Source organism: Pipistrellus kuhlii, unplaced genomic scaffold (assembly GCF_014108245.1).
Source record: "Pipistrellus kuhlii isolate mPipKuh1 unplaced genomic scaffold, mPipKuh1.p scaffold_m20_p_1, whole genome shotgun sequence".
Lineage (NCBI taxonomy): Eukaryota > Metazoa > Chordata > Mammalia > Chiroptera > Vespertilionidae > Pipistrellus > Pipistrellus kuhlii.
The window spans coordinates 87,713,357-87,725,088 of record NW_023425404.1 but is presented as its reverse complement, the minus strand read 5'-3'; the positions used below and the strand labels follow the sequence as shown (position 1 = coordinate 87,725,088).

General features: G+C 45.9%; 3 protein-coding genes across 3 annotated transcripts; 1 reads left to right on the top strand and 2 right to left on the bottom strand.

The window, feature by feature from the left end:
* Nucleotides 1-4,660: 4,660 nt before the first annotated feature.
* On the bottom strand, nucleotides 4,661-5,376 carry LOC118717088 (ferritin light chain-like; the record flags this gene model as incomplete). The annotated part of the gene is given in 2 exon segments (XM_036434752.2): nucleotides 4,661-4,728; nucleotides 4,731-5,376. Coding segments are annotated over 2 exon segments (699 nt in total), but the record flags the coding sequence as incomplete, so codon positions are not given.
* A 2,728-nt stretch (nucleotides 5,377-8,104) lies between these two features.
* On the top strand, nucleotides 8,105-8,655 carry LOC118728507 (40S ribosomal protein S12-like). Its single transcript, XM_036455042.2, has one exon. The coding sequence runs from the start codon at nucleotides 8,210-8,212 to the stop codon at nucleotides 8,606-8,608; it is 399 nt and encodes a 132-aa protein (XP_036310935.1). The 5' UTR covers nucleotides 8,105-8,209; the 3' UTR covers nucleotides 8,609-8,655.
* A 1,956-nt stretch (nucleotides 8,656-10,611) lies between these two features.
* IMP3 (IMP U3 small nucleolar ribonucleoprotein 3) lies at nucleotides 10,612-11,732 on the bottom strand. The gene is given in 2 exon segments (XM_036454998.2): nucleotides 10,612-11,663; nucleotides 11,665-11,732. Coding segments are annotated over 2 exon segments (699 nt in total). The 5' UTR covers nucleotides 11,718-11,732; the 3' UTR covers nucleotides 10,612-11,017.

The following is an 11,732-nucleotide window of genomic DNA, read 5'->3' as shown; positions in this document are numbered from 1 at the left end:
TTCTGATCAAAGGACTAATATCCAGGACATATAAAGAACTATCATTCACTTGGTCGGTGTGACTCAGTGGTTGATATTGACCTATGAGCCAGGTTACTGTTTGATTCCCAGTCAGGGCATATACCTGGATTGCAGGCTGATACCTGGTGTGGGGCATGCAAGAGGCAGCCAATCAATGATTCTCTCTTTATCACTGATGTTTCTATCTCCCCTTCTTCCTTCCTCTTTCAAATCAATAAAAACATTTAAAAAATAATATAAAATATCAAATGTGGTGAGGATGTGGAGATATTGAAATCTTCAGGCATTGTTGGTGGAATATAAAATGGTTCAGCCACTATGGAAAACAGTATTATGATGGTTCCTTAAACAAACATAAAATTACTATATGATCCAGCAATATCACTTCTGAGTCTACAGTTATGGATGAAAAAACAGAGTCTGTAATATCACTAAGAAAGTAACCTCACAGAGTGATCTGTTCATAAATTGCTAACTGGAAAGGTGAGAGTGGGTAGTCACATGTCTAATGTCATTCTCAGCAGTGTTTGAGTTCTTGCTTCCCAGCAATTGTCATCAGTTTAGTTCTGTGGGGGAGCAGGTGACTTGGTTAAAAAGTTTGTAAGGAGAAAAATTCCAAAAAAAAAAAGAAGTGGGCTGAAGACGGCCCAACCTGTTTATCAGAATTCCTATTTAGGGGAGTTTGGCCAAAGGTATCTGCCCATAATTGTTTCTTGACCTTTCCAAAACAAGTCTGTGTATGTGCAGACCCTCAGGTGTTTATCAGAATCTTTATGCTTAATCTTTAGGTGTCCTTGCTTAAAGGACATTGCAGACACAAGTGTTCACCCAAGATTACTTACCCTACTGATTGTATCTAAAAGATAAATTTTATTTCAATGCTGTTACAATAAAAGCCTGAAGAGGCAGATGATCAAGGCTGTCTGGCTCCTTTTGCCATGCAGTCTCTTAGCCCTCTCTTCATAGCAATCCTGCCAGAGTAATCATTCATCCATCACTCAGGGTCTGCTGATCTGCCCCAGCAAAGTGGTACCCCATGTGAGGACCAAGGAATGCAACAAGACATGGTGGAAATGAGGAGAAAGAAAACAAAGAGTAACTGCACAGTAATTGGAGTTGGCTTGGAATTTCCAAATTTGAGGGTATGTTATTCAGCTAAGGTTTCATAATAGGACAGCAGGTGTCCACTGAGTAACAGATTTCTTTGTTACTTCAATAGTTATTAAAAGCAAATTGTGCATTTATAGAAGAACAATTAAAGAGTCTGTTGCAGACTGTCTGGCTGTCGGTTTTACTAGAGGCCCAGTGCATGGATTTGTGCACCTGTGGGGTCCTTTGGTGTGGTCTGCGGGGATCAGGCCAGAACTGGTAGTCCAACGCCATCTGCTGCTCCTGCTGCAACCAACATTCGGTAGGCTTACTGCCACTCTGCTGCAGTTCTCCTTAGGCTTTATTATATACTGGAGGCCCAATGCACAAAATTCATGCAAGGGGCTTGGCCCTCGCAGCCTCGGCACTCACAGCCCCAGCTTTGTTCTGAAGGACATCCAGAAGGTTGTTTGGCTGTCCAGTCTAATGAGCATATTATGCTTTTATTATTATAGACTAGGGGCCCAGTGAACTAATTTGTGTACCTTGAAAGGAACCGTGGGCCACGAGACTGCGGTGGACAGAAGGGCAGGTCTCAGCCCATCCTCCTTACCCCTGCCCGGCCCCTCCAGCCCTACCCCTGGTCCCCTCTTTGCTAGCAGCCCATTCCCACTGTTGCCGCTCCCACACACTGCCAGTGTGGAGCAATTGGGACCGGCACTGTCAGCAGGTGAGAGCAGCAGCTGCTGCCTTGATCACCTCTCAGGAACAGGGGGAGGTGGAGAATCCCTGAGGGGCAATTGGAGCCGGCAGCCACCACTAGCACCCATTGATGGCACTGAGTGGTCGGGGCCAGCACCAGGTACCAGCAGCAGGTACAGCAGTGGCTCCGGCACCGGCAGCAGGTGTGAGTGCTGGGTAGGACTGCAGCACGTGGGAACAAAGAATTTTCAGTAACCACCAGAGGCTCGCCCTGATGATAGCGACTGGCACCCTGCCTTGGTCTGATGCCTCCGCTCACCTGCTTCACCATCCTGCTGCGGCTGATGCCTGCCATGTTCTGCGCTCTGCCTCCTGCTGCCGATGCCTGCCATGTTCTGTGTGCCCTCAGGTGGTCAGCACACATTATAGCGACTGGCTGTTCAGTTGTTCTGCTGTTTGGTCTATTTGCATATTTGGGATATATATACCGTATTTTTCGGACCATAAGACGCTCTGGACCATAAGACGCACCAGTTTTTAGAGAAGGGAAATGAAGAAAAAAGATTCTGAAACAAATAGTGTCCTAAAATATTTATGTGCATTAAAACCCAACATCACAGTCGTAAACACATGTAATCAACCCTGTAAAGTAAACAGCAGCATTTAGAACCATTTTAGAGCCGGGCAAGCACACAGAGACCACACAGAGCCGGGCAAGTAAAAAAACTTGTTTTTAAAAGTATATTTGTAGGCTATATTTGGACCATAAGACGCAGGGACTTTTTCCCCCCACTTTTGGGGGGAAAAAAGTGTGTCTTATGGTCTGAAAAATACGGCATATATATATATATATATATATATATATATATATATATATATATATATATATATATTTTAGAGGCATGGTGCACAAAATTCATGCAAGGTGGGGAGTTCCCCTCAGCCCAGCCTGCACCCTCTCCAATCTGGAATGTCCCTCTCACAATCTGGGACCACTGGTTCCTAACTGCTCACCTGTCTGCCTGCCTGATCACCCCTAACTGCCTCCTCTGCCGGCCTGGTCACCACAACTGACCACCCTGCCACCCTAGTTGCCCCCAACTGTCCCCCCACCCCCGCCAGCCTGGTCACCCTAACTGCCCTCCTGCCAGCCTGGCCGCCCCACACAGCCTGCTGTTCAGTCATTTGATCATCCCTCACTAACCCCCCTGCTGGCCTGGTTTCCCCATGCAGCCTGTTCAGTTATCTGTTTGGTTGTGATGGTCACTTAGGCTTTTATATATATAGACTAGAGGCAGGTGCATGAAAATTCATGCATTGGAGGGGGGTTCCTCTGCTCGGCCTGCCCCCTTTCACAGTCTGGGAGTCCTCAGGGTTGGGAGACGACCCGGTGATCAGAGGAAAGCAATGCCTCCATCACACCTATGCTGCTGCCACTGCTGGCAGCACAAGTCTAGGCCGGCCCTAGTTATCTGAGCCTCGGGTGGCCCTGGGTGGCTGGGCAGCCACCATCCGAGGCTTGCCTGCACCTCGGGCCGGCCCTGGCTGACTGGGGGGCTGAGGGGACTGGGGACTCTGGAGGCAGGTGCACCTGGGGATTGGCCCCGCCATGTCACATGCCTGCTGCCCTGGTGGGGCTGAGGGGACTGGGTGCTGCCATCTTTGAGGATGTAGCAGTCAATTAGCATATTCCCTCCATATTGGCTATGGGTGCCACCATCTTTGTGAGGGTGCAATGGTAAATTAGCATATACCCTCTTTATTGGATAGGGTAGAAGAGATATAAAAGCCTGAGCGACTGTTATGACCTAACAACTGGAACAACTGGTCGCTATGACACACACTGACCACCAAGGAGCAGAATCTCAATTCTGGAGCTGTCCCCTGGTAGTCAGTGTGCTCCCAGAGCCAACCTCCCACAGCCCTTCTCTTTACCCAGCCAGCCCCCCATTGGCCCTGATTGGGGGCTGGCCAGCCAACCTCCTAAGGGACCTCACCTGTGCACAAATTTGTGCACCGGACCTCTAATAAAAGCATAAGAGGAATAGAAAAAAACAGGGCACCAGTTTCATAAGACTTTTGTTTCATTTGTCTGTTTAATCTTTCTAGGAAGCTGGCCTAAGTTAGGATGACACACAAATATAATTTTGCATGATTTTATTTTTAAAAAATATATTTTATTGATTTTGTACAGAGAGGAAGGGAGATAGTTAGAAACATCGATGAGAGAGAGTCATCGATCAGCTGCCTCTTGCACACCCCCCACTGGGGATATGCCCACAACCAAGGTACATGCCCTTGAATGGAATTGAACCCGGGACCTTTCAGTCTCCAAGCCGACGCTCTATTCATTGAGCCAAACCGGTCTCGGCTAATTTTGCATGATTTTAATTAAGCTGAGGCTTATAAGTGGCAAGCTGTTTTTTAAAAAATGTATTTTTATTAATTTCTTATACTTATGTATTGTCTTTATAGAAAAGTTAAAAAATACTGAAAAGCACAAAGAATCATTGATTGGCTGCCTTCTGCAAGCTCCCTGCTGGGGATCAAGTGCACAACCGAGGCATGTCCCTGACTGACTGAGAATCGAACTGTAACCTCCAGCTTTACAAGTTGACGCTCAATAACTGAGCCACACTGGCTGAACCTGCCTTCTATTTTTATTTTTTTACACTTATTTATTTTTATTTTTTTCTGCAAAAAGCTTTATTGTTTAATTTGATCCGATTCAGGGGAGAGGGCTCCAGGGTGGTTAAAAGAATGGCTAGTAGCTTTGGGAAGAGGCTCAGGTAAAAGCCAGAGACACTAGGGGGATGCAGAGGGGGGCGGGGGCCTCTGAAAAGTTTCTGGGCTCCAAAGGCTCCTAGTCATGTTTGAGGGAGAGCCTTTTGAAGAGATACAGGCCCAGCCCAGCCTGGGGGCAGCCAGCCTGTGGATGTTAGTTAGGTGGTCGCCCATCTTCTTGATCAGTTTCACCTCCGCATCCAGGAAGTGGTTCTCCAGGAAGTCGCAGACATGAGGGTCCGCACGTGTAGAAGCCAGGCCATTCAGCTCCAAAAGAGCCTGGTTCAGGCTCTTCTCCAGGGCCAGGGCAGCTTCCATGGCGTCCTGAGTTTTGGACCAGTCATCCTGGGAAGGTTCTCGGTAGAGAACGCAACAGTCTCGCAACTTTAACAAATGCTCCACGCCCTCTGGCTTCTCCGCCAACTCTCGGAAGAAGTAGCCCACACTGTCCAGAGCCACATCCTTGCAGTCGAAATAGTAGCCCAGAGCGAGGTACGTGTAGGAGGCCCACAGGTGCAGGTTGACCAGGCGATTGACTGCAGCCTCCACCTCAGGGGAATAATTCTGAGGAATTTGGAGCTCATAACCATTCAGCAATGAGGTGTTAAGGTAGAAAAAAACCAAACCAAACCAAACCAAACCGGTGTTTTGGCTGGTCCTGGAGGTGGTGCTGAAGGCGGTGACTGGATGAGACGCAGGAGAGTGGCTGGAAGAACTGGCGTCCCTCGGTCTGTTCCGTCCAAACACTGTTGAAGCAAGAGACAGATCCGGGATCTCTGAGAGCCCTACTGCCTACACTTATTTATTATATTTCAATCCTCACCCCAAGATATTTTTCCATTGATTTTCAGAGAGAGTGGAAGAGAGAGGGAAAGACTTAAATATTTTTGTGAGAGAAACACATCGATTGGTTGCCTCCTACATGTACGCAGACCAGGGACCAGGCCGGAGAGGAACCTGCAAGCCAGGTATGTGTCCTTCGGTCTGCAGGCCAGCACTCTATCCACTGAGCCAAACTAGATAGAGCCTGCCTTCTATTTTATTTTTAATTTAAAAAAGTATATTTTTATTTATTGGGTCGGCAACTAAGTAATTGCGGGTTTCACACATATGGCTTCAGTTGAATTTTTAGGTTTGCAGACGTAGTACAAATGTAAAACACATTTTGTTATTTGATAGTTGGCTATTCAGCTATTAATCAGTAAAAAAAGTTTTTTGATCTGTTTTGTAGTTTTCGTTTGGCGTTCATTGAAAAATGGAAAATCAAAAGGAACATTTTCGTCATATTTTGCTTTTTTATTTCCTCAAAGGGAAAAATGCATCGCAAGCTCATAAAAAGTTATGTGCTGTTTATGGTGACGAAGCCTTAAAAGAACGGCAGTGTCAAAATTGGTTTGCCAAATTTTGTTCTGGTGATTTTTCACTCAAAGATGAAAAACGCTCTGGTCGTCCAGTTGAAGTTGATGACGCCCTAATCAAAGCAATAATCAATTCGGACTGTCACAGTACAACACGTGAGATTGCAGAGAAGCTTCATGTATCACATACATGCATTGAAAATCACTTAAAACAACTTGGCTATGTTCAAAAACTCGATACATGGGTTCCTCACGAACTGAAAGAATCACAGTTAACGCCACGCATTAGCAGCTGTGATTTGCTAAAGAAACGTAATGAAAATGATCCATTTTTAAAACGACTGATAACTGGTGATGAAAAATGGGTTGTTTACAACAATATCAAGCCGAAAAGATCGTGGAGCAGGCCAGGTGAACCAACTCAAACAACATCAAAAGCTGATATTCATCAAAAGAAGGTTTTGTTATCAGTTTGGTGGGATTACAAAGGAATTGTCTACTTTGAACTCTTACCACCCAACCGAACGATGAATTCTGATGTCTACATTGAACAACTAACGAAATTAAACAATGCAGTTGAAGAAAAGCGGCCCGAATTGACAAACCGAAAAGGTGTTGTATTCCATCATGACAATGCAAGGCCACACACATCTTTGGTCACTCGGCAAAAATTAATGGAGCTTGGCTGGGATGTTTTGCCACATCCACCATATAGTCCTGACCTTGCACCATCTGATTACTTTTTGTTTCGATCTTTACAAAACTCCTTGAATGGTAAAAATTTCAATAATGATGATGATGTCAAATCATACCTGATTCAGTTTTTGGCTAATAAAAACCAGAAGTTTTTTGAACGTGGGATTATGATGCTGCCTGAAAGATGGCAAAAGGTCATTGATCAAAATGGGCAATACATTGCAGAATAAAGTTATTTACTTCCATGAAAAAATTGTCTTTGATTTTCTTTAAAAAATCCGCAATTACTTAGCTGCCGACCCAATATTTTAGAGAGGAAGGGATAGGGAAAGAGAGGTAGAAACATCAATGACAAGAGAGAATCACTGATTGGCTGCCTCCTGCACATCCCACACTGGGGATCGAGCTCACATCCTGGGCATGTGTCCTGCCCGGGAATGGAATGGAACTGTGACCTCCTGATTCATAGGTTAATGCTTAACTGCTGAGCCACACCAGCCAGGCCTGCCTTCTATTTTTTTAAAAATATATTTTATTGATTTTGTACAGAGAGGAAGGGAGAGGGATAGAGCTAGAAACATAGATGAGAGAGAAACATCGATCAGCTGCCTCCTGAACACCCTCTACTGGGGATGTGCCTGCAACATGCCCTTGACTGGAATCGAACCTGGGACCTTTCAGTCCACAGACCCACGCTCTATCCACTGAGCCAAACCGGTTTTGGCCTGCCTTCATTTTTAAAGGAAATTGATTGATTGATTTGAGAATTGTTCCACTTATTTATGCATTCATTGGTTAATTCTTGTATATACCTTGATCAGGAAACGAACCTGCAACCTAAGCATATTAGGGAACAATGCTCTAACCAACTAAGCTACCTGCCCAGGGCCACGGGTCCTGCCTTCTAGAGACACCAAACTGTCTTTTCTTGTGATCCCTAACACTGGGAGCCCTGAGAACACCCCTCAAATGAGAGGAGATTGTGCCTAGCAATCACAATTGAGGAATAGTAAGATTTCCTCTCCTTCCATTTCTAAAGAGACTGAAAAAAAAAAAAACATGTCCCTTGTTGTCACGAGTGAATGTGACTTGAATGTGGGCCTTGGATAAGTTCTAGTTCCCATTCTGTCTCCCAAACTGAAAAGGTATGGACAGCACCATCTGCCTTAGAGGTTGCTGGGAAGAGCAAATGGCAGCTTAGCACAAGCAGGGCATCAGTGAGTGTTAGTCAAGCCTTGGTAGCTCAATGCCTGCTCCTTGCTCAAACATTCATATAACATTGCCCAGTGATGCTGCTTCTCTGCTGGCTTGAAAATTCAAATTCAGGGTCTCTCTCTAAACCCTGACACATCTTGAGGTTAGCTCTTTCTTTCAATATGTTTTGTTGGCATTTGGGATTTTCTCCCTATTTCTGGGCTATACAGTTCTTTCCAGGTTACTTTGTAAGCAATTTGAGAGTTTTGAGAATCACCTTTTGCTCTTTCCCTGCCGCCGCGGAGTTGCGCGGAGGCGGAGCCTTGGGTGCGTTCAAGATTCGGCTCTACCCATAACCCACCGCCATGGCCGAGGAAGGCATTGCTGCTGGAGTTGTAATGGACGTTAACACTGCTTTGCAAGAGGTGCTGAAGACCGCCCTTATCCACGACGGCCTCGCGCGCGGAATCCGCGAAGCCGCCAAAGCCTTAGACAAGCGCCAAGCCCACCTTTGTGTACTTGCATCCAACTGTGATGAGCCCATGTACGACAAGTTGGTGGAGGCTCTTTGTGCTGAACACCAGATCAACCTCATCAAGGTTGAGGACAACAAGAAACTAGGGGAATGGGTAGGCCTCTGTAAAATCGACAGAGAGGGAAAACCCCATAAAGTGGTTGGCTGCAGTTGCGTGGTGGTTAAGGACTATGGCAAAGAGTCTCAGGCAAAGGATGTCATCGAGGAGTACTTCAAATGCAAGAAATGAACAAATAAACTTGGCTTTTGTTTAAAAAAAAAAAAAAAAAAAGAGAGAATCACCTTTTGCTCAAACCCTTTGAGGGGGATCTAGGAGGAACTTCGGGCTGTGACTAGATTTTCAATGGACTCACCAAAGAAGTTTAACCCAACCTTGACCCTGGAGTCTTCTCAGCTGCCCCGTGAAGATTCAGCTGACACTGAAGCTGTCTCAGATGTACTAGCAAAGAACCTTGGTAACTTAACTCTCAACCTAGTACCAAATACCCTTCCTTTTTACAGAACGTTCATTCCAACAGTAGGACAAAGTAAAAAACTTACAGGAGCTTGGACTAAGGCCATAAAAAAAACTTAAATGCCTTGGCCCAGCCTCAGCCCAAGCCATGCTCTCAATAGATGTGGAGTGAGGACATTGGCAACTGATCAGGAAAAAAGGATAAGTTATTAGATACTGCACTAAGTATCTAGTTCAAAAAGACCCACAGGAAAGAAAACAAAACTGAATTAAGATTCAGGAAAAAAATTTATTTTTATTCTCAGAGGGATAGTGAAACAAGGAAGGGGTTAGGATAGAAGCAATAGGAGAAAGCCTAGGCAGTGCTACTTTGCTCTCCAGAACTACAATATTATAGGAAAGAAATGAGCCTAGGCTGGGCTGCTGTCAGCTCACTGGAAAGTCAGAGAAGAGGGGACCTTGGAAATAGGTTCTGGAGATTAGCCCGGGATGAGCTACTGCTATTACTCCTCATTGCTTCCGGGTTGCAAGTCTTGCAGGGTCCCTTAGAGTTTACGTGATGTGTGCCTGTCAGGAAAGGAGAGGGGGAAGGGATAGGCTCAGGTGTGCTCCTGGGAGGGAGCACACCTAGATTAAAAAAATGTAGATGCAGTTGTCATTATTGCCTATATCATGGAGATCATTCTGGTAATATTAGCATGGAGAATAATTATGACATGGAATCGATTTAGCCTTAAACCTTAATCTTGTGCTTTTTTTCTTGCTAGTAATTTTAATAAATATGTTTTAAATTTATTTCAGAGAGAGCGATAGGGAGAAATGGAAACTTCATTGATGAGAAGCATTATCAGCTGCCTCCTGCACACCCCCTACTGGGGTTGGAGCCTGCAACCTGGGCATGGTACCTGACCGGGAAAAGAACTGTGACCTCCTGGTTTATGGGTGGACATTCAACCATAAACAGCGCCTCATCTGCTGGGCTCTTGCTAGTAATATTAAGGTCGTTATGCAGCAGATGGGCAAACTACTCTATGCTAGGATAGATGTATACAATATTTTGATAACTTACAATAGAAGTTCTGTGCTATCTTTAATTTATAAGGCATCTATGTAGTGTGCATTTGAAAATGACTTCAATATACAATACTTCAGTTCCTTTTTATTTGACTCAAAAAAGCACTTATAAGTCTTGTGTGTTGTGTTTTAGAAACCTGAAGTCAGCAAGATGAAACCCACCATCAAGAATTAGAAGCAAGTAACTTGTGTGGAAGTTACATTTATTGATAGAGCATGGCTTGGGCTGAGGCTGGGCCAAGGCATTTAAGTTTTTTTTATGGCCTTAGTCCAAGCTCCTACTTTGTCCTACTGTTGGGAAGAACGTTCTGTTAGAAAAGAAGGGTTCTTGAGCAAAGAAGACCTACAGATATGACCCTATGTGAAAAAACCAGACAGGCAAAATTTTGCACTTACAAAGTAGTTGAATTATTTATTGGCATTAAAAAAGCATTCCTTTAAACACTAAACTCTCACCCCATCTTATGAAAACTTAAAACAAAATTCTCCATAGTCATACACAAGTTAATCACCAGGAGCAAGAATTCGAGTTAAATTAACGGTTCTGCTGAGAAAACAAGGGGAAAGCGGGAGTGGGCGCAAAGTTCTTGCTTTCACACTAGAATATTAAAGAAATGTTTTATTCATTTTTTACAGAGAGGAAGGGAGAGGGATAGAGGTTCAAAAACATCCATGATAAACATCGATCAGCTGCCTCCTGCATACCCCCTACTGGGGATGTGCCCGCAACCAAGGTACAAGCCCTTGACCAGAATCGAACCCAAGACCTTTCAGTCCGCAGGCCAATGCTCTATCCATTGAGCCAAACCGGTTAGGGCCACACTGCAATATTAAAGGTACAATAATCTAACAATTCCTAGCTTAGCACAAAACCGCTTCCCATTGTTTCAAGGCAGACATTTAATTATCAATAGTCCAAGGGCTAAGGAAATTTTCAAATAACAGGAGCATACCCTTTGGTTGTAAGCGTGGCCTGCAGCTAAGGAGCCAAGTTCTTAAGAACCGGTTGACACACTCTTGGGAAAGCGAATTCACAGAATCTCCAGCATCCGGTCTCAGCCTCCAGTCTATAAAATGCGGCACTGGTGAGGGGGTGGGGAGGAAAGACAGCTAGGCGTCCAGATCGAAGTCATCGCGCTCCTCATTGTACTCCAGCACGTGCCGTTTGATCTTGGACGAGTCAACCCAGGTGACGAAGTCCTCCATGCTGCGTGTGACAAGAAAGGCGGGGTCGGTGACCACGTCGGGGCCCACGCGCACGTGGCCCTGCTCCACGAAGGCCACGGCGGCCTGGAGGTGCTGTGCCATGCGCAGCTTGAGGAGCACGGTGGGCAGGCGGCGGCGGCAGAAGGACGAGGCCGTGACGAAGTCGCAGAGTTCGAGCGAGCTGCGCGTGGGCACCAGGCCAAGGGCGTACAGCTTGTCCAGCAGCGCAGCCGAGGAGCGGACGCGAAACGGGTCGCGCTCGGGCAGGTCGCGCAGGCGCCGCGCCAGCTCCCGCACGGATCGGCTCAACTGGTTGTAGCGCGTGTAGTCCTCGCGCCGCTGCAACCGATAACGACGCAACACGCGCAGTTCGTGCAGGTTTTGGTCAGTGACCTCCCAGTTCAGGAAGTCCACCTGTTTCAACAGCTTCTGCTCGTGGAACTTAAGCTTCCTCACCATGATAGCGAATGGCAGCTCCCTAAGACCCCGGGATGGGAGTGAGTTCCGGCTTCCGTGCAACTTCCGCCTTGGCGCGAGAAGACCTGGCTGCCTTCGCAACTGGGCCAATGAGAAAAAGGCTCACTATCATGTCTCCGATTTCCATTGGTGAGAGTGGGGC

Excerpts from the sequence above, each read along its gene's own strand:
- LOC118728507 (XM_036455042.2), top strand. The coding sequence starts at position 8,210 with ATGGCCGAGGAAGGCATTGCTGCTGGAGTTGTAATGGACGTTAACACT.